Consider the following 23,881-nt stretch of genomic DNA (forward strand, 5'->3'; position numbering starts at 1 on the left):
CCTCGTTGGTGCCGGCTACTAATGTTCGAAATTTGAAAATAAAATATGCCTCACGCTGTTCGCGCTCGCGCCTGCTTGAGAAACCGGACTGCAAAAGAGTTACGCTGATATTTTCAAAACTGTGGTTTGGCAGGCGCAAATGTCTAGATAAAGGTAGCTTCGGCAGTGAAGTGGCGTAGTACCGGTGATTATTGAACCGCAGCCAAAATGGCGTGTCTGTTTGGCCGATATATTGTTGTCCGCAGATGTTGCAATGTAGCATGTATATTACGTTACTGGAGTGACAATTACGGCTTTCAGTTATGCAGAATTTGAAATCCGAGAAGTTCGCTTTGGATTCACGTGTTGTGACCATCTGTGGGCATACCTTGCATCGAGCTTTTCCGCAGGGATGGCAGCCTGATTGAATTTTGGGGGTGTTTGTTTTTGCTCTGACAAGAATGTCCTTCAGATTTTTATCCCTGTGGTACACCACGTGAGGTGGCTTCGCGAAAATAGAAGTTAGTCGTTCACTTTGCCTGAATATGTTTAAATGGCGGGAAAGTAGGTTGTTGATTCATGGCGCTGATGAGGAGTAAGTTAGTACAAGGTTCGTTTGGGAAGTCGTTTTAGATACTCTGTTTGGTCCCTTAATTATATCATTCCTGTTCACTTTGCGAGCACGTAGTATGGCATCGTCAATAATGTCTTCCGGATAATTTTGTTTAAATAAGGAATGCTTTAGGTGTTCCGCGTGTCTGTGAAATTCCTCCATATCGGTGCATATTCTTCGGTACCGGTAGGCCTGAGAATATGGAATACCCGTTTCGCAATGCTTTGGGTGTCTGCTGTTGAAATGTAGGTACATTTGACGTTCTGTAAGCTTTTTGTAAAGGTTTGTTGACCAGTGGTCATTTTTGACCGTGACAGTGACGTCCAAAAAGTTAATGCTAGTTTTGGAAATTTTGTGCGTGAATTTAATTGATGGGTGGCACTTGTTAAAATCCTCTATGAAGCGGAAAAGATTTCCCTCATCATGGTTCCATATCATAAAAATATCGTCTAAGTATCTTCTGTAGTAGAAATGTTTCAAGGTTCATCCCTCAATGAATGGGATTTCAAGTGAAGCCATAAAGGTGCTCGCGAAGTTTGGGGCCATTTTCGTGCCCATTGCAGTGCCATTGACCTGAAGGAAATGCTTGCCATTGAACTCAAAATGGTTATAATTTAGTACAAGTTCAAGAAGTGTAAACAGTACCTCGCCCCTTACACTGGTTGATGAGTCAGATTTTACATATTCAGAAACTATAGCCGCTATTCCGTCATGGTGGGGTATGTTGGTATACAGTGAGCAGACGTCCATGGTCACAAGAAAACTGCCGCCTGGGATGTCGAGACTTGAAGTTTCGCAGATGAAGTGGTTTGTGTCCTTTAGGTAATAGGGAAAATTTGGGGGGATGTTTTTTATTAAGGAATTGATGAATTCTGATATATTTTCTGTTTATGTGCTGTTACTAGATACTATCGGACGTCCCGGATTGCCTGCCTTGTGTATTTTGGGGAGCAAATAGAATCGACCGGGAACAGATTCTTCACTGCCGAAGCTACCTTTATCTAGACATCTGCGCCTGCCAAACCACAGTTTTGAAAATATCAGCGTAACTATTTTGCAGTCCGGTTTCTCAAGCAGGCGCGAGCGCGAACAGCGTGAGGCATATTTTATTTTCAAATTTCGAACATTAGTAGGCGGCATCAACGAGGACCCCGGAAAACTCTCCTGCCTCCGAGAAGTAAGCCAGGAGGAAATTAGTGACAAAGATTGATAGCTGGAGACAATGCTTGTTTTTTCTGACTGACTCGTACGTGTACACTGTCCTTTCTTATTTTTCGTTTTTCTTTTTTTTCCTTTTTTCACATGCACATACGAAGTGTTTATGTTCGCCTACCACTTGATGACCATTGAAGCGAAACGCACGAAGAATAAAGGTAAAGAGCCGACCGACCCTTTAAGGGGAAACCCTTTCTTTATGCACGCCGTCACGGACCCCTCCCGCCACCGCGGCGACAATCTTGGGTGGCCCGACACACGTCGAGAACTGAACAGCACGTGATAAAAACCAGATGTGGACGTACACGGACAGTTGGTTTCGTTCTCAGTGTTGACAGTGGTTATTTTTTACTTTTTTCTTTTCTTTCTTTTTCTTTTTTCTTTTCGTATTTTTCCTTCCTCTTTTTTTCTTTTTTTTTCTTTCTTTTCTTTTTTAGTTCCCTTTCACTCTCGCAAACATCTTTCAAGGTGAGAGGGACGCGGCAGCAACGAAGTTTGGAAGTTCATGTCAGTATAACTCATCCCCTGATGAAGGGAGGAAGGGAGGACCCCTCCCGAAACTGTTGGGAAATAAATATATTTATCCTTGTTGACAGCACTCCCGTCGTGCCATATCCTATATATATATTTATATATATATATATATATATATATATATATATATATATATAATCAAACGCGTTGTTCGAAGGTCGTAGGTTCGATTCCTGCTGACGGCTGGTTTTTTCACCCTCTTTTCTTTCTTCTTATTCACATTCTATTTGTTCTAATAACTTCCCTTATACATTCCTTGGCATCATTGTCTGTTAGATCTCAATAATATTGTGTCAAAAACAAGGAAAAACAAGCCCTTAGGTATGCACCTCTTTTCCTTATATATATATATATATATATATATATATATATATATATATATATATATATATATATATATATATATATATATATATATATATATATATATATATATATATATATATATATGGTGGTTTACCGCCATTCATTTTATACGTGTGCACGATACATTACAAATTGGGGGCACGTGTATATCTGGAATGTAGCTGCACTAAGTTTCACATGAGGTGATTGATTGATTGATTGATATGTGGGGTTTAACGTCCCAAAACCACCATTTGATTATGAGAGACGCCGTAGTGGAGGGCTCCGGAAATTTAGACCACCTGGGGTTCTTTAACGTGCACCCAAATCTGAGTACACGGGCCTACAACATTTCCGCCTCCATCGGAAATGCAGCCGCCGCAGCCGGGAATCGAACCCGCGACCTGCGGGTCAGCAGCCGAGTACCTTAGCCACTAGACCACCGCGGCGGGGCTCACATGAGGTGACTCTGTTGTAGAAGTTCCGAGGTGGGTTAACTGTGGGCGGTCGAGGGCTTGATCGAAGCTCTTTGCAGAAACCTACATGGTGGTGCACGGGTGGTATAGGCGCACCTATGCATTCTTATGAGCGAGCATTTCATGGGATTTACGTCAGCTTCGGTGAACCTGCACTCCCGAGTGATGTTATTGCTATATGCCCTACAGTTGAAAACATGCGTGAATTACTACACATTGTGGCGAGCTGGTAAAAATCGAACTTGTTACAGGCATATTTACCGTTGTGAAAGATGACGATGTAGCCTAGCCAGCACGTTTGGAGCACGTGTTCCCGCTGAAAAGCTAATAAATATTTCCCCTTCATCATCAACATCTTCTCTGTGCTTACCTTACCACCCCTTTACCTCACCTAATGCTGAGTAGTAGCAGGCCACAAAATTGAGTCCAGCTGACCTGTAAGCTTTTCTTCCATAATAAACCTCTCTCTATTTGACTTTGCGTTTACGTAAACATATTCATTTTCTATACCAATGCGCCGGTTCTATTCGTATTCTATTTGTATGTTTATTTTCTCTATTACTCAAGTTATTCGATATGCCTGTAGCGCAGTTACCTCGCGATGCAAATTTTAGTGACTAAGTCACCTTTTTTTAAAATATAGTGTGAAAAAATTTATTATGCTGTCTCTGTCCCGTCGTTTTATTTCATTCGATGACTATACCAGACGAAGCACGATGACGCTTCTTAGTCGCCAGACACTATGTAGGTAGCCTTCATCGCAATAGGTATGACGATTTCGCTATACCTCCATTGACGAAACTGGAGTGAAAACAATATAGCTCATTTTTGGGCGAATCGGTCCTTATGGAATGGCATGGCTACGTGAACTACCTCATGACAAAACCCTGTGAAGATAACTTGCGCGTTATGGTTGAAGTCTCTGTCTGGAGTTCGCTCTCGCCTCGCCGTGGTGGTCTAGTGACTAAGGTACTCGGCTGCTGACCCGTAGGTCGCGGGACCGGATCCCGGCTGCGGTGGCTGCATTTCCGATGGAGGCGGCCAGTGTACTCAAATTCAGGTGCACGTTAAAGAACCCCAGGTGATCAAAATTTCCGAAGCCCTCCACTACGGCGTCTCTCATAATCATATGATGGTTTTGGGACGTTAAACCACACATATCAATCAGAGTTCGCTCTCAACAATACAGAATGCACGCTGTAATAGGGGGGCTTCTGATATGTGCCGAGTCGTTTTTTTTTTTCAAGGAGAAAATAGGCATGAATCAACAAGGCTTCCGGCTGCCGGGTGTCATCGGGAAACTGACTGCGCATGCTTCCAGAGGGTTTGCATCTTTTTTAGGGAGCTTCCTTGAAAAGAATATAGTGTTGCGCTTTTTGATGATATCAAACATCCCGGATTGCTTGCTGCTGGAGTCACCAACGAAAGACGTGGCAGGAAGTGTCACACAAGAAGATAGGGTGTTGTACATTCTGGTATTATGCAACAACTTGAACTGAAGGCAACGTCTTATTGCTCTATCAAAACAGCCTTCTTCTTCGAGGGCCTAATTTTCTGGTCTATACTGGTAAAACGCTACAGGAAACCGTCTTGTGTACACCTTCAGCATTCGAAACCTTCCGCTCGAGGATAGCATTCCCTTAGGACTTCGGCTTGGGCTATTGAATAAAACTGGCTGTTCACAAACCGTTTATACGTGTATATCTTCGAGGTATCGTCACACGTAGATGACGCTAGAAGACGCGCTTCGCTCACTATAAGTTCCTTATTTAATAATACTACGAGAAACAGTTGCTTACAAGCACAAAAGGCAAATCTGCTAAGCCTTACGGGAACCGCAGCACCAAAATGCTTATACTCAGAGCACGCAAGAACATAACAAGAAGATTATACACTATCGGGAGTGCAGAACACGCCTTCGCATGAAGTATATAACAGAGCAGGGTGCGTACGTTTACAATCATTTAAAGACAAATCAATGAAAAAATTCCCAGAAGTATTAAAATACTTTATACGCAACCTCCTAATTATTACGACAGGAAATGAGATAACTTTCAACAGCCTTCTTGAAGAAGCCCAGGAGACGTTCTGCTGAACAATATCTACGAGCTGTGTATGTCTGTTGAGAATACTCAGGATTTATACGAAAGCATGGGGATTGCCATTTGAAAGCAAGAAAATGCACATGTTTGTTCTTGAAAAATATAAGGCTTCCGTACGCTTTGTTTTTTGAATGCTTCGCACGTAGTTTAGTTTCTTTAAATAAGTTAATTTGTAATAATTTTGATAGTTATTTCTAGAACTATAATCTCAATAGGAAGAAAGAACTCGAACAGGAAATTGGGGTGATGGTCTAATTCCTCTAATAGATATCCCACCTAAGAAACACGAGTTGTTAGGAGGACAAGTAGTAATCAGTAAAAGAGAACGCTGTGCCTGGCATTTGCGCGTGACACCTATGCACATCACCCCGCCAGTCGTGAGCCACGCATGCTTATATGGTGCTGCAACCCCGTGCGACTTCACGATGCTCATTTAATTGTTGGCATGTTACCACTTCCTACTTTGTGTTTCGGTAACCAGCACATGGTTCTTTGGTGGGGAATGTAAAGTGAACTTACCGTAAGCTTCACAGAGTTTCGCCATTTTTCCTATTCTTTGGATAGGCGAAGGTAGAGTGGTCTGCATAAAGAAAGTTGAATAAGAAAAGGGAAAGATGTCAATAGTTTTTCAAACGCACGTGGATTCAAGAGAATTTTCAAGTTGAGGCTCTGCGGAGCAGGAGGAAACGCTCTACTCTTCTTAAGTGAACCAGAATGAAACTCGGGTCTTTTTTGCGGCTATGAGTTCTAAACTTCATTCATGTGGGTGCACGTGTCTACGCAACGTGTGTAACTTAAAAAATATATCAAACGTGAGTGCTGTAAAGTGCATCAGCGAGGACGTAAAAGCCAAAAGTACACTTATCAAAGAGCCATTTGCATGTGAATCTTGGTTAGAAACGAGAACCTTCGCAATCTGTATTCACTGCAAGAAGCAGTGCACTGCGGGTGCTAGTTGAAGAATTGCAACCTCCCTCGTAAAAACAACTTTTCACGTGTGGGACGTCAACTTGTTGGCAGAATGCACATCTAGGCGTACATTCTAGCAGTTTACAACTACTCCGAAATAAATTACGCATTGTTACTTGCAATCATATACATTGACACTTTGTATTACTTGACTTGAAGAAAACAGTGGAAGAAAAAAAATGAACAAAAAAACTGATTTTAAGAAAATATTAGGACCATTCCTAAATTGGAAAAAAAGTGTGGCAATTAAAATTACTTCACGGGTTCTATTAACTTCGTAATATGAAAAAAAATGCACAGTCATAAGCCGAGAATATTTTTTCTGCCTTGATCCGCTGCCCTCCTCCTCGTGAACACGATAAGTCTTCCCGCTTACATCTACTCTCATTCACTTTCTTTCTCTTCTATAAATCGTAGATAAGGGGCATGATGATGCTTCGTTTGGGCTTCTTGTGAAACAAAGTGGTATTTTTTTTTGCTGCTACTGATTGGAGGTGACTTCACTATAGCTTTGAGCCGAACTTTACTTATTGTATATGAGAGAACACGGTTCACATAAACAAAATCAGACGCAACAGTGAGTCTGAAAAGTGAACTAGCAGCCAAATCTTGGACAGATAGTATAAATGAAGTTGTAAGTTCAATTTATAATGTTTAATGATATGCCATAAACTCCGGGGGTGGCTTCATGAATGAAAAGCTGTGGAGCTCTGACTGTCATTGCCGTCCTCTCTCGCAGAACCAGGAGTCTCGCTTTCAATGTCCTGTTGTTGCGAAGGCCATCTTATCGCAAACTAGTGACGCCCATGCACTAAGATTCCCATACACTCAACTTTTAGGGCATCCGGTGAGGTACTGAAGGTTGTCTCCACTATTCTCAAGCGTGTTTTCCCACGGAGAGCTTAGTGCTATTATCAATACGCCAATTACCCGCACCCTTTATTACATAAGACTCTGGCGAGCGCAGAAGCTGCTGACGTCATGGGGACCGATAGGTTCATCCTTGAAAGCATGCCAATTACATCCCCAAGGACGCGCGTGTTTGCTGAGCGCACAGAAGCAAACATTTTGAAAACAATTAGAACCGTTTACACAATTGCGATGTATTTAATGGTACCTTTTCATTCGGGGTATAATTTTATCCCTGGATGGCAACAGGCAAAAGTTTCATATGCTCACAACTTTGTTAGCTTAGGGTAATTTGTTGCATTTGAGATACGGACTGTTCCAATGTATTCGTGATGGCTCAATAACGTGGTTTTACGATCTGCATCTGTTAACGAAAAGAACGCAACAAAGATTCGGTATATTTAGTCTACATGCGCAATCAAGATATTCTTATGGCAGTGGTCTTGTTTCGCTTTGCAAGTTTCGCCGGCATCTTTACATGGGCGACCGGAGAGTTTCTTTTAACACTATAATGACTTTGATTTTCTGCGCTTGTGTACTTCTCTTCACTTATGCAGCGTGCACTTGCACGCAACAGCAAAAAAAAAAATGCTGGGTTGCTCGTGCTGTCGTAAAAATCAAATAATGTATTGTGCGTGTTTTGTTATTACCACGAAGTGTTGCAGGAACGCTTACGTTTTTAAGCCGGGAAAATTCGGATAATAGAAGAAAAAGGTGTGATACAATGGACATAGAACAATACAAAAAAGGTGGCCTGTCACGCCAACCTTTCATCATACCATCACACAAACCAGCTTGTGTAACTCAAATTTCTGAAACTTATTTTTTTAATAGATGGTGGGTAGTTGTCTGGTCTAAAAGAATGCATTTACAAAATTTACTGAATATTTTGAAGGAACCTTTTTTTGGTCTGTGTGTCTGAGGGTTATTCGTAATCTTATGAGGAAAGCAATGCATGATGTAAAAAAAAAATAGAGGCAAGTAAGCAGAAATTTTGAAGCAGTGAAGTTGAAATGTGATGCTTTAACATGCATACACCTTTTTTGGCTCCAATTTCATTTTTCAATGCTTCTATATCTACTACGCAGGCAAGAATGCCTGCTTGTGGTATCTTTAACAATGTGTACGACAAATTTATATTTATTCATTACTCTATTATGAACTGTTTTGGCAAGCCTCAGCTGAAAATATTAAAAAACAAATAATCTCACATACAACTTCGAACGAGTCTGTATAAGCAACGTTTCTGTTGCGTTTTTGAGAGTAAATTCTGCATTGAGCTTAAGTTATAAGAGTTTGTGAGTTTCACAGGAAGCGAGGCAATATTTTGTCTTGGAGAGTTTATAGAAGTAAACCATGTTTTCGGGGAGAGCACTATTTTTACATGCGATTCTTACTACACTTGGCGCTATTAGCTACATTTGTAGGTTCACTTGAATGCATGTTTTGAAGTTGCCACGTGTAGTGGCAACGTTTTCCTTAAAAGAAAGTTGTGTAAAAAAAATTTTGCCATTAGTGTATACATTAATTCATTCAATAATCTTATTCTTCTAGGGTGACGAGTGAGCCCTTCACAAACGTCAGAGAATCATGATGGATGAGAGTTATTGAACCACGTTAGTAAAATTGATTGGAGTGGAATGGTGGCAGAATGTTTGTGCACTAGGTACTTCGTAGACTCGTAATATCTCCACATGAATAAAAATATAAAACAAATGCACAATACTCATTGAAAGAACTGCATGTAAGTGTGGCGCTATTGTGTTTTAGTCCCTATAACGCGCTTTAGCGTTCACGCGGCCACGCGTAAACACTGCTCCATTTCTTTTTCCCGCTTTCCACTGGGTGCTCTTTAGGCGATCACCATGTGGCCTCTGAAGCGTATCTGAAGGCTTGCCGTTGTCGCTAAATGCTCGATAACTGCACTTTCAGCACTTTTAGTGTATGATCTTGCAGAAAAAAAAACCCGACGAAGAAATAGTCGCAGCTCCGCTCTAAACACGTTAATGACAGCAGAGGCGTTCAATAACACGCAATTCTTGTGATAGTATTAGAATCAATAAGTGCACGTTAAAGAAGACCAGATGGTCAAACTTTCCGGAGTTCTTCCCTACGGCGTCTCTCTAATTATGTAGTGGTTTTGGGACGTAGAACCCAAAACATATAATAATAATAATAATAATAATAATAATAATAATAATAATAATAATAATAATAATAATAATAATAATAATAATAATAATAATAATAATAATAATAATAATAATAATAATAATAATAATAATAATAATAATAATAACGACAATAATAAAGAAAGAACACCGTTATTTTAATGAAATTTGTAAAAAGGTTCCTAAAGCTTTGAGAAATTTAGCTTGTGGCATTGATATATTCGGTGACGTAATCAAGGCAGTCAAAAAAGATGACCGATTACTTAACAATTGTATCGTTGCTGTGTTCATACGAAGGCAAATAAAGGATGCACTGTTTCTAGGAACACAAAAGAAAATAAAAGTGTGAAATATCAAGAAGTTGAAGTGATTAGGATGTTTATAGCGGCGACGACCTTGTCTTTGTTGGTTTGAAACTTTTTTTTTCTGGAACAATGTATTTGTTTGATTGTAAAATGAGCGCCTTTGAAATCCATATCGATTTAGCAACACAGGAATGGCTAAACAAAGAGATGTGCAGCAGCCTCAAACACTCTTTGAAACGGCCGCTTGTAGGCTATGAGCGTAGCATGTGCTCATGTTCTCCATGACAAGCATGTCATTAATATCATGTTTAGACGTGTGATTTACCTTCGTGGCCCATTTGCGTCTCGTGATACCAAATTTGGTGTATGCGGAGCAAGCGAAACAGTCACGGGCACGATATGAGCGTTGCATGTAGTCATGTTTTACACAATACGCATATCATGATTATCATATTTGGGCGTGTCATTTACCCTTGTCGTCCATTCACGTGAAGGAATACCAAATTTGGTAAATGTGGAGCTAGCGAAACAGTCACGACCACGCTAAAAATGTAGCATGTACTCATGTTTTGCACGACACGCATATCATCAGTATCATGTTTAGAATCAACTGCGTGTACTATTCACGTCACGTAATACCAAATTTGGTATATGTGAAACTAGTGAAATGGCCGCGAGCACATATAACGAGCGTAGCATGTGGTCATGTTTTACATGACATGCATGCCAAGATTTTAATGCTTGGGCTACCTAATTACTTTCGTCATTCATTCGTATCACGTAATACCAAGTTTGGTATATGTGAAGCTAGCAAAACAGTCACAAGGGCATTATGAGCATGGCATGTGGTCATGTTGTTACATGTCACGCATCTCGTGATTATGATGTTTGCACAAGTCACATATTTTCTTCCTTCATTCACGTCCCGGAATACCAAATTCGGTGTAATTGCATCTAGCGAAACGGCGGTGAGCGTATCATGAGTGTCGCATGTAGCCATGTTCTTACGTGACACGCATCTCATGATTATGATATTTGCACAAAACACATACGTTCTTCATCGATTTGAGTAACGTCATACCGAATTCGGTATGTGAAGCTAGCGAAACGGCCGCGAGCGCATCATGAATTAATGTGGTATGTAGTGACGTTGTTACTTGAAACGTATGTCATGATTTCCATGTTAGGGCCTTGCGTTAGTGTTCACTTTGCAGTTATGTCATACCATACCAGTTTTTCAACATGTCATGCAAACGAAACCACCGCAAGGGCAGCAAGACCATGACTTGTAAATCAGGACATTCATGACATACATTTCATGATTTTCATGTTATGGCTAGTCATTTATGCTTGTCATACAGTCATGGTATGTCATACCAATTTTGGTATCGATACCATTATCGAAACAGCCAGGAGAACTAAAAGTCATAGGTGGCTATGCTGATAGATAGATAGATAGATAGATAGATAGATAGATAGATAGATAGATAGATAGATAGATAGATAGATAGATAGATAGATAGATAGATAGATAAATAGATACGCTCAAAGTAGCCGAAGTTCGCCAAGAAATGCTTCGCAATAAAAACAATTCTTTTTTTTCTTCCTACTATGCGGTGATGTATAACTACTATACACCACCGCATAGTCTTATTTATAGGAACGCTTAGAAGGTATTTGCACAAAATACTGAGCGAGTGTTTTTCTCAGTCTGTACTTGCCTATTTTGAGATGTGCTATGCGAATATATACGGCACACAAATGAGCATGCTTTTCTCCTATTTCTCCAAGTGTCAATGGCACACATCAAGTGCATGAATTTCGACGCCGCAGTAATAAAATTGAGCCTAATATGGAGGTGCTCAATTGTGTACAAAACAAGACAGCAGGCCACAAAGCGCTTACCTATACGGAGACGATGTAGTCCCCGCGCGGACGACGCCGGAGAGTCTGGCTTCACTGGCAGATACAGCGCGCTTTTATTCCCCTACTCCGTGTTCGCGATGGTCACTCTGCGACTTCACATTCACTCTCTCGCCGGTTTATTACGACGTGGTCACTGAGTCTGTCGCCCTTTCTGCAATACTTTCTTACTACCTTCTTCTTTCTCCCTTCCGAGTCGGAAGAGCACCCTGTCGAAGCTGAGGCGAGATTACTTCTTCAGCAGCTACATTTCCTCCTCTGTGCAAGTGGTTGAGAAAAGATTAGAATGCGGCAGCACTCCCCTAGTTGGCGAGGGTGTGCGCTCTCTGGGCGCTCCTGGGAGGAGCGTACCGCGCTTTCTCCCAGGAACAACCGGAGCGCCAACGAGTGAAGCCGATCCTTAGCGAGAGCGTGAGATAAACCGAAAGAGACAATAAGTAGGGGACCCTAAAGCATCACCTTTATGAGTTGAACGCGATAGCGATATCCTATTTCTAGTGGGTACTTCAAACACTCAGTGCATGGAACCTTTTCGAAATGGCTATGCACCCACTACGTGGCCTTAAGAGGATAGACGCACTAGCGTGTGTGCCATATTAGTGGGTGACCGGATCTATTTCACGAAGATAATATGATAATCGCATGTTCTGACGCCCGCTGGCAATGAGCGCAGTGGCGTACCAACTCTTTCGCTTGTGGGGGGTGGGGGGCAAAGTTACCTCGTACGTCAGCCGGAATAATATATATATATATATATATATATATATATATATATATATATATATATATATATATAAATGCCCCGCCGCGGTGGTCTAGTGGCTAAGGTACTCAGCTGCTGACCCGCAGGTCGCGGGTTTGAAGCCCGGCTGCGGGGGCTGCATTTCTGACTGATGGCACCGGAAATGTTGTAAGCCCGTGTGCTCAGATTTGGGTGCACGTTAAAGAACCCCAGGTGGTCAAAATTTCCGGAGCCCTCCACTACGGCGTCTCTCATAATCATATGGTGGTTTTGGGACGTTAAACCTCACATATCAATCAATCAATATATATATATATATATATATATATATATATATATATATATATATATATATATATATATATATATATATATATATATATATATATATATATATATATATATATATATATATATATATATATATATATATATATATATATATAGCAAGAGCGCCTCACAGTTTTCCCTCTTCACTGTACGGTGTCTCTCATAATCATATATATGGTGGTTTCGGGACGCTAAACTCCTCACATTAATCAATAAAGTTTCCGTACGAATACAATTAGGTTGATGGCAGCCTCCCCAACAGTGTACATTTGTATGATTCAATAAAATTTCTTTCTGCCATGAAACCCGCTCATAAAGAATCGAGTATTTACATGCCAAGCGATCCTTAGAGAACCAATGGCACTTTGAGTGTTTCCACCTATATTTATCGACATATCTGGTAAACTAGGTTTTGGTGCTTTCAGATCGCCTTATCACTTTATTATAGACCAAAATTGGCATACGGGGTACAAGAATATGCAAAGATGTGTCTGGTCCTGGCATAACCAAAATCATGTCGTGTACGTCATGAAACTCTTTCCTTCAGTCAGGTGTGTCACATGCTCGTCAACACGGGCTGTGATATGCGGGTATGCGCCTCCAAGTTTTTATCTAGCTAAGAGCACTGAGAAGACAAGTTTGTAATTTAAACGCTAGAACCTTTCAAAAATCTGGCATCGGCTGCCTTTACCTGGTGAATGCAAAGAATAACAATCAAGATACCAGCAGGCATTGAACCCAAGCATTTTGTGTGACAGTCACGTATTCGACGACGGAACCCCGCAAGGTCTTGGATCTTCTTTAGAAAAGGCACTGTGCAGACATCAATTTGGCGCATTGATATAATGGTTACAGTGCGAGCTATTTAAATTTAAAACAAGGAGATAAACATTGCATATGTAGTCCCGCTATACAGACGCACGTCATGTCGGGTTAATATCAACGTGGCTTCAGGGACGGCTCTGCTGTTACAACAGACTCATAAACATTATATACGCACTAATATGACTCGGTAAGCTATATTAAAGTGCTGTTGTAAAACTGTGGAATACGCTGACGAATGATATTCACATCACCGCACCGTAGCGCGCACCTCTTTTCCATAATAAGGGGCTTTAGAATACCGTTTGCAAGCGCTGAGGGCGTAGCGGGCGCCATATAAGATTTAGAATAGCGTTTGCCCTGCTGCGAACCGCAACGCGCGATCGCAGCGACACCGTAGTCTCGAAACCAGCGCTTACGGGCCAATTGCGAACGCCCTCACCGCACGCAATTTCGGATTTTCTACGTGCGGTCCACGAACGCGAACGTAGACTCGCGTTACGACGCATGCGCAGTAGCGGCGACCGTACCACAAGGGCTCGTGGTGCGCTATTCTAAAACTCCCTATTATTTACGTCCGTACCCCAACGTGAGTGCTGAGGTTGCGTCAGGTAATAGATTTCTCTATATTCGCCAGTGTAGCCGACCACTACTGGTCCATTAACAAGAACACACAGATGTACCCCATAAAGCATGTGTGAAAGAAAATGACAAATATCCAATAAATACTCGCTGACAGCTTCGCGTGAAATCGATTACTAGCGTTCATGAAATTTCAACGCGAAACAGTTATATGTGCCTGAGTTCACTAAGATTTCAGTGACGTATTTCCGTCTTAGAAATAACGTCGATAAATGTACGTAATCACATGATAAAGAAAAAAAGTTCTGCCAAAAGGCATCAAATCAATGACCTCTCCATCCATCGCCGCGCGTGCTGAGCACGCTATCCACTGCGTAACGGCCACAGATTCTAACTGCTGCACCGACGCGCTTTATATATCACACACAGAAGAGGGCGATAGCGGGGTATACTGCCGTCCCCTTACAGTGGCAAAAGAGTTCATCTTACTGTGGCCTCAGCGATTAGTTCCCGCAACGTGTACTGCCACGCGTCTATCTCATTGAGCGTGTTTCAAACACAAGTGCGATTTTGTCAATGCCATAACGTACCAAGAGGTGGGGGCCTAAGCCCAAGCATTGGTCTCACTCATGGTGTCCATCTGAACCAAAAAATGGCAGCATATCCACGGAGTGAATGACAGAGAGTGGGGCGAAGCATTCGTCCGTCCATTAGTTCTTGCTTCCATCCGTCCATGCGTCCATCTGTGTGACCGTCCATGCATCCATCCGCCCGTCCGTGTGTGTGTCTGTTAGTGCGTCCGTCTCTGCATTCGTCCATGCACCCGCCTCTGTGACCGTTCATGCGCCCATTCCTGCATCTGTCTGTGTGTCCGTTCGTTCATCTATTCAACACTCCAAGTACCACCATCTCGCATCTTTTCATCATATATTCCCCATATAGAAGCAACGCCATCCAGCGGACATTCCAAGGACTAAACGAGAGGTGGCACACGCACACTTTCTTACGGCTTGCTCTTCGGGTCTACTTCCCACCTTTAACCACCATGAGTTTATGGTATATACTAGTTCACTGTATTCATGGCACTGCGGGCGAACGCTCGCTAAACCTTTCTAAAACCATGGTGGTTACGCCCAGCGAGTATTACGTAGCAACTTTTTCCTGTCAGATAGTGCTCAATGTACATGCCAATGGCTGCTATTGGGGAATGAGAGACCGGAACATTCGGCTTCTAGTAAACGCGCACGCCGCGAACTTTTTATTGTTGAACAAAGCACAGGCGAAATGTCCCACCGGCACTACCTTGCAGGTCAAAATGTAACACTTGTTACACACTACGACTACGACTACGAGGGACGAACGAGTGCCGCTTTAAGGAGCTTTACCCCTAAAAATTGCCCTGTGACACGCACGTGCCTAATGGGGTGAAGCCCATTGTTTACACTCATCGTATTTGTAATAACAATTCCTAAAGGGCCCTCAGGCACCTGCAATAATACGCCAACGGTGCAAACAAAATGTTTATTTGAAAAAAAAAGAAACTGCGTGATTATAACGTTAAACTATGCCTCGTTGTTTCCTTCGATTGACTAATTGATTGATATGTGGCATTTAACGTCCCAAAACCACCATATGACTATGAGAGACACCGAAGTGGAGGGCTCCCGAAATTTTGACTACCTGGGGTTCTTTAACGTGCACCCAAATCTGAGCACACGGACCTACAGCATTTCCGCCTCCATCAGAAATACAGCCGCCGAAGCCGGGATTCGATCCCGCGACCTGTCGTTGTTTCCTTTCAAAATGGTCCTTAGCAGTATATGATTGGTCAAAACATTCTGGGTCATGCACACCAGCTTGTTACGCGAGGCAATAAATGACGTGGAAGTAACCACCACATAGTGACCATTTATGTACGACCACGTAAAAAATGAGACAATGAACTATTTTCAATGCAGCAAATTCTTTGCCATTGCTTTTTAAGTATTTACATTTTTCTGTGTGCCATAAAATCGCTTGCTTGGTACATGACGTCACGAATATGTGAAATTTTGTGGTGTTTTTAACAGTCCATGCAGAATATACAAAGAATTCGTGGGCTGAACAGTACCTAGCAATTTTCAGAATAGCCAGAGGGCATCTCCTTCTAGATGTTATTCATGTAGGCCAGCCGCTGGTCTCTGTAGTACCAGCTATACTTGTAGCAGCTGGCGAAATGAATTGATGTGAGTATGATAAAACACGTTGATTTGCATTATAAAAGCGTTTAGAAGTTTTTGCTCTTATACATCTGTGTGGGCTCATCTTTTCTCAGAGAAACAGGAAGAGAGAAATCTAAGCAGTGCTGCACTTGTGTGCTTCTTTGCTGTCTAAGTTGTATTTTGAGCTTTAAAAGACAATTCAAGTTGAATGAAAGCGAACTAGCCCTACTTCTAATTAAGCCTCCATAGTGTTAAAAATCCACGTATTTCACCTTTTCACTGGTCCGGTAGATCATGCTGCAAGCTTAAAACCTGAGCTTGCCACTGCGCTTGAGTTAATTGCTTTATTCATTGCCACTTTTCAAGCTGCCGCCTTCGCTACAAGTTACCATATGCAAGGCTGATCAGGTATATCAATGGCTAAAGCGGAAACATTTCTCTTTTTTTTTTGGTGGTTCTAGAAAACACTAAAACACTGCCAAAGATTCGTCACACACATCGGTTAAAATCAGCTTTGGCAGAGCTGCTTCCATGAAAGAAAATGATTTTACTGAAGCAACAAACGCTTTGACCGATCCATAGAAAGTTTACTCGTTTCCATCCGTAACTTCATCGGCCAGTCGCAGCAAAATAAAAGCACGAACAAGTGATGCAATGCTATAGGGCCCCAGTTCAGCGCCAGCCTGCTCTACAATGCCACGGCATAAGGCGCAAAAGCATCGCACAGGCAGCCCGTACCGCAAAAAGCCCCCTAGGGAAATTGGCACAGAATAAATGATAGAAAATTATATCCTAAAATTCACTGGTAATAATATCACTGAGTGATTACTGTGGTGAAACAAAACTTTGCCTTAGTTGTTGCTTTCCCCAGCGTGTAGCCAACAGTGACTACTGTCGAAAGGGGGGGAGGGGTCTCAGTTCCCCTAACTTTTCTCAGGGGGGAGGGGCTTGAGCTTCCCTTGCCCCCTCCCCTCTCCAGCTTATAGGCATATGAATGGGCGTTTGTACCACGCATTATTACTGCAATATTTCATGTTGCATTGTGAAGCACATATACAGGACGCGTGTGTTCGTAATGCATGAAAGCTGTTTTCACTGCATTTCGAAGCAGACAAAGGTCTTTTCACTGTACTCACAAACAGACGCGTGGTCGACGCCGACACCGACGCAAGAACTTCTGCTACACGATATCTTTAGCGCCCTCGCGTTAAAATGCTGATCGAATAACACTTGGGCAGTCCTGTACTCCAAGGACGATTACGTGTACAAAGCTAGATGGTTAGAGATATCAGTTTAATCTCTTGACACTACCTCGTATTTTGCAAGTGCTAACCAATAGTAGTTATAGACTTTAGCCTTCCTATGTTCTCTATATTCTGCTGTCTGACATTACCACTTCGTTTGTTTTTTCACTAATTTTCTTTTTTTCTGTGTAATTAGTGCGCACTGAGCTGCCAATATTTGCCAAGCACAACGGACACGTGGCTGTACGTTTAAATTCTAAATTTTTTGTTTCTTATCGTTTGGTTACATTACACACAAATTAGGCCACCGCTTTTAGCCATTTCATTAACGTAACGTGAGAATATGATCTAAATTTGTTAGGTATAACAGGAATTAGGTACCAGGTCAGAATTTCAGCTCAACCACAGGGCTGAGCTGAAAAAAAAACGATGTTTCATTTGAAGACTATTTCTGACATTTGACAGATTGTTTATAATTTATGCGTTAATAAATTTATAAAGCTGGAACGTCTCGATGAATTAGAGCAATTTTGTAATCACCAGCTTGACATAAACACCGGCTGTAAACATATGCCACTATATTGTGGACTGCATAGATTAGAAATACAATAAATGAGAGAAACGTGTCTTCTTTAGAAAATTGATTGGCTGGCTTTCTATAGAGAATACATGAATTTGAGTAAATTACTGAAATGAAAGTAAAGAAAACAAATTACTTGAATTTAGTGTTTTCTGAAAGCTATATAGTAGAATTCTCCTACGGGAGCATGTTTTTATACGTTATGGCAGATTTGCTGATATATACATTCGTGTAATTCCGATTTTCACAAAGCTTTTTTGTTCGTGCATTGAATGCCTGTATTGCACTCTACATAGTTCGCCGTGGTGGAACAGTGGTCATGGTGCTCAGCTGCGGAACCCCATGTCACGGGTTCGACCACGGTCCCGGCGGTCCCGTTTCGGTGAAGGCGTAATGGTAGAGGCCCGTGCACTGTGCGATGTCAGTGCACATTACAGAACACCAGATGGTCGAACTTTCCAGAGCCCACCACTATGGCGTCTCTTAATTATATCGTGGTTTTAGAACGTAAAACATATATTATTATCTTTAGGACAACCCAGTGGTACACGAGTTAGGATCTGAAGGTTAGTGGCGCCACTGCGATGTTCAAGAAGATTAAGAAAAGGCGTGTACCCCTTCGTTCAATAGGCAATCGTGCGCCGCTCGCGGAAGTGAACAGGCTCGCGTTTGTGGCAATGTTCATTTCGTGGCTGCTTGCACGCAGAATAAGAGTGATTAGGCAAAAATTTCCGGAGCCCTCCACTACGGCGTCTCTCATAATCAAATAGTGGTTTTGGGACGTTAAACCCTACAAATCAATCAATCAAGAGTGATTAGGCATACTACCACAGTGCACATGCTATTATATTGAAGCGCAGCCTTTGTTTACTTTGAGCTCTACCCATCGTCGTGTATACCTTTTAAGAATAATCGAATTATATGTAACTGTGTTGCTTAGAGTGTGCTGCATTTAACTGTCAAGCTATTCAAATATGATTTTTGAAAGCTAAATCCCAAGGGAGGGCATTTGAAAGGGTTGTCCCTAGGCCTGATACAGGGGAAGTGAGGACCCCCCCTCCCCCTCTTGATTCACGCCACTGCTCATGTTAGGGCTGCACGCAGTAGGTATTGAAAGAAGCACCGGAGAAGTGTAGCGAGAGAGCGCAAGACGTGAGATGACGTCGTGAAGGCCTCGCCACATTATTCTCCTCGGGTCGAAGACCAGCGGTGGCGGCTGCCATCGTCTGACACACCAGGCGCGTGAACCCGTTCTATTCTCGCGCAGCTGGAGCTAGCCATGAGCTCCGCGTGAGGCACGGCGCGGTGGTCAAGAGAATGATGGAGATGATGATGATCATAATGATCATAATGAAGGTGATACAGCCCCGCCTCTCCTAGCGCTTTGCGCGAATTGAAAGGTATATACAAAAGAAAGAGAGGGCAAGATACTATATACATTAACAACGATCCGTATTGTGTCCGTTTGAGAAGTCCAGGTTGTCAACGTAGATGGGCCATCGGAAACCGGAGGGTCTCTGGCGGACGGCTCTGGGTAAGGCGCAGTGAACGAGGGTCACGACGAACGTAAGCTGTTTGAAGGGGTGCGTTAAGCGGATAGCGTGGAAATGGGCCGTGGGCCAGGAAATTCAACAGTGCTGCACAACAAAACTAACACACACATAAGCTCAGGCGATGCTGGCAATTCTTGCACACACTTAGGCCAAGATGTCGGAAAAACAGAGTGGAAAGTACGCATATCATGTCTAGGCAAGCTGGTTTAGCATTACAACGGTGCAAACGTCGCCGGGACAGGTGGGCGACGCAGGTGCCATGTTGACGGTACCGGTAACAACATTCGTGATGGCAGATTACTGGCGGCGGTTCCTGTCTTGTCTGTCGTGCATGCAGTCGAGCCGTGAATAGTGTGCGGTGGATGGACGTGGCATTATCATTCGTAGTGTGGTGCTGAGTAGTTGTGAAGGGACTGGAAAACGCATGAGCTGTACTTGGAAGTTTAGGAGGTGCTGGAGAGCGTGTGCGCGGAGTGGCTGGCGAGTAGTCTGCCGAGTCGTCTGTCGGCGTGTACGGTTAGGTATACGCAGTCTGCTGTACCTGTGGCGAGCCAGATGGATGGTCCTCGAGAGTTTCGGTTATGGTTGCAGCATACCGCACGATTGGCTGTGGATGGTGAGGGGCACGAACTTCTGCGGGATACATCGAGGGTGATGTTATTGGCTTCCGGCAGGACGCGCAGAGTGCTGAGGTCTATCACTGTAGCAGGAGGTTTATTGATGTTGATGTTTATTGATGTTGATGTTTATTGATGTTGATGTTTTTTGATGCTTATTGATGAGAAAAACGCTTGTTTCTGTGCTCTGTGCTTTTTAGTGAAACCATCGGTTTAATGAGGTGCCTCGTCTCCCCGCCTTGCGGTGAAGGCCGCGGAGCACGCCAGAGGCCCGTCTAGTCAGAGGTCCTCACATCCGTCAACCACAAGGAAGCGAGTTGGCTCCCCCAGTGACACTGAAGACACCGATCTGCATTCTATGTCGCAAGACGACACATACGATGGCAGCTTTATACCTGTCCGGGGTAAGAGGGCGAAGAGAAGGACTTCCAACACATCAGCATCGGCTCCTGGAAGTAGAGCGACTGTACAGTCAAGGCCTGCGCGCTGACCGCACGCCATCATCTTCATGCCGCAAGATCCTTCAAACAACCTACGACTGCTGAACAGGCAAGCCCTATCAGTTGCTCTGAAATGTGCGGTGCCTGATCAAATTAAGGACGCAAGAGTAAACCCATGGAAGAGTATTCTCGCTATAGACGTGCACGATGTGAGTGCGCTAGAACAGCTGCAGCAAATGACTGAGCTAGGTGGCATTAAAATGCGCCCTTTTATCCCAATAGATGATAAATCGATTGCCGGTGTAATTTATGACATCGACATTGCCATTCCTACTGTTGACTTGACTACCCTAATCAAGCCTGCAAACGAGGGAACTGTCATTACGCAAGTGCGGCGCCTTGGAAATACGCGCTGCTTAAAAGTGTTTTTAAAGGGAAATTGCATACCATCCCATGGTAAAGTTGGACATTGCCGACATCTGGTTCGACCATTCATCCAAAAGCCACTTCAGTGTCATCAGGGCTTCAGGCAAGGACACGTCAAGGGCGTATGCCCCAACTCACGACTGTGTCCCCGCTGCACGGAACCTAATGCCGAAGACACCTGTCGGGTGACTACTCTGAAATGCGCCAACTGCAGTGGTCCTCACGCTGCCTCGTCGAAAGACTGTCCTTGAATCCAAAAGTAGCGCGTGGTTATCAAACAAATGGCCGGAGACAACTCGACACACAGGGAGGCAGCCGAAGTAGCCCGGCGTCGGTGTCGACGTCGGCATCATCGGAAGTCTTCAAAAAAGGCACATTCCCGAAATCATATTTCCCACTTTTTAGCAGTTCGACTCATTAGTGCCGCGAAAGGACCCATCACTTCTACGAAAGAAGCGGAGAAGCCTCCTTTACGGGGGGAATGGCCCACACTCCCGACCTGCTCATCTGCCAGGGAATCTCAGCAGATTGCGGCCACACAAGAGCCGTCTCCAGCCATGGAAGATTTGCCTAAAACAGATCGTCAAGTGATTTCGGTGCTGCGTTTCCTCATGGAAGCCATCCGAGCAATATTAGTCGACATGAAGACAGCATGTTCTCGAAGCGCACTTGGAGTATTGGACGCCATAAGCCCAGTGCTTGAATCTCTCAACTAGGAATATGGCTACCCACACCTCACCATTTCGTAAAAGAGTCAAGGCTGCATCCGTCATCCAATGGAACACCAGAGGACTAAAATCACGCCTTTCAGATTTTCGTCAGCTTATGTATACCAACGTGTTTCCACTCATCGTCATTTGTGAACCCGATTTGTCGAAACCAATAAGACTTTCGGGGTACGAAGCTGTCATGTCTTCAGCAAACGATACGAGCAGCAAAGTCGTCGTCTTAGTTCGTCGTGAACTGACGTATGTTGTACAACCAATTGCGCCTCAAGAGAACAATCAGTATGTCTGCATCACTGTGAAAAAGAGCAAACTCATGTTTACTCTCATAAGCGTTTATAATCTCCTTCGAACTATCTGGATTACAAGAGATTAGCGGATATCTTGAGAGTGTGTCCTGCAACATGGGTCATCATAGGTGATTTCAATGCACACCATCACGCATGGGGAAGTATGCGGACAAATGCAAGAGGATGCAGGTTAGCAAACATGGCCTACAACTATGGCCTTATTCTCCTGAACGACGGTAGCCCCACTTTTCTTCGAGGGGTCACATACGGCAGCTGTCTCGACCTTGCTTTCGTCTCCAACTCCCTCGCGAGATACGTCAAGTGGTTTCCAGATGTTGAGACACGAGGAAGTGATAACATTCCAATCTACCTTAACATCAAAGGCTTGTCTAGTTATGGTCCACGGACGACCATGCGAGCGGTCCAATGGACCAACTTCATATCTGACATGGCAGATGCTTGCAGCGATGGTTTACGATCTGCGTTTGAGCAAACAATTAAGAGCAAAATTTAAAACGCCACTCGCACGGTGACGGTATCTTCCGCACGAAACGACTTTGACTTGAGTTGAAGCGACTCCGAGCACTTCGACGCTGGGCGGAGCGTCGGTATCAGCGCACAAAATGAATTCACGATCTTAGGGCAACCAGGAGGATGCAAAAGAAGATTCAGCGTCGCATGGATAGATTAGCGTCGGAACGATGGACAACGTTTTGCCAGTAACTAGACCCTCGCAAGCCACTCCCACACATTTGGAAAACGGTGCAAGGTCTGCGTCACCCTACGGAACAGCGCTTTCCATTCAAAGCGCTCAAGCTCTTTCAAGGGCGGCAAGACATCGATGTCACAGAAAATTTCTGTGTGCAGATCACCAACCCAGCCACTCTTCCAGATTCTCCAGTGAGAGGGTACGCCCCCCATTCCCGTGACTACAACATGGACCTCCCTTTTACAATGCAGGAGCTCGAGGCGCCACTAGCTCTCTACAGGCGTTCAGCTTCTCCGGGTCCAGACGGTATTTCGCACCGAGCCTTGTGCAACCTTGGGGAAGGTGCAGGGAGAGCTGCTGAGCCTTTAGAACATCTCGTGGCAGGACGGCAATGTTCCTGACGACTGGAAAGTGAGCCCCTTGGTACCCATTTTGAAGCAGGGCAAATACCCACTCGAACGCGCCTTATACCACCCAATAGCACTAGCCAGCTGCTTAGGAAAAATCATGGAAAGAATGGTACTAGGTCACCTGGAGTATTATCTTCAATACTACAAGATTTATCTGAATTACGTGGCTGGTTTCTGACGGGACCGCTCTTCCATTGACAATGTCGTTGATCTAGTTTTGTACTTTCAGCACGAAAGATCCCGTAAGCGACTATCTATAGCTGTGTTTCTAGTTGTGAAAGGCGCGTATGATAATGTATTATATGAAGCCATTTTGGGTGTTCTTGCGGTGGCTGGCCTTGGTGGTCGAGTCTTTTGGTGGATTTTGAGTTATCTGACTGCAAGATTACTCTTTGTGTTAACAGAAGATGGCCCAACTATGCGACGCTATACTCCCAGCGGTGTTCCTGAAGGTGGAGTTCTTAGCCCGACGCTATGCAGTCTTGCACTAATTGGCCTTGCTGAATACTTGCCAAGTACCATTAAGATCTCAATATACGCAGACGACATCTGTATCTGGACTTCGCCAGTCCCACGTCCTCAGATACGTTCCCGGCTTCAAAGAGCAGCAGCTATGATTGCCAATTACATGTTAAAACAAGGTCTCAGCATATCACCACAAAAATGTGC

At 43.5% G+C, this 23,881-nt stretch overlaps 1 protein-coding gene across 1 annotated transcript in view; it reads right to left on the minus strand.

The window, feature by feature from the left end:
• The window catches only part of LOC119167139 (phospholipase A1), a 30,943-nt gene extending 19,149 nt beyond the window's left edge, over nt 1-11,794 (minus strand). The window contains exons 1-2 of the mRNA XM_037418577.2: nt 11,524-11,794; nt 5,784-5,844 (exon numbers count right to left, since the gene is read on the minus strand). Of these exons, the coding sequence (XP_037274474.1) occupies nt 5,784-5,808 (25 nt within the window). The 5' untranslated portion in view covers nt 5,809-5,844; nt 11,524-11,794. The remainder of the gene's footprint in view (nt 1-5,783; nt 5,845-11,523) is intronic.
• Between the last annotated feature and the right edge of the window lie 12,087 nt (nt 11,795-23,881).

This window comes from Rhipicephalus microplus, chromosome X (assembly GCF_043290135.1).
Source record: "Rhipicephalus microplus isolate Deutch F79 chromosome X, USDA_Rmic, whole genome shotgun sequence".
NCBI classification, from domain to species: domain Eukaryota; kingdom Metazoa; phylum Arthropoda; class Arachnida; order Ixodida; family Ixodidae; genus Rhipicephalus; species Rhipicephalus microplus.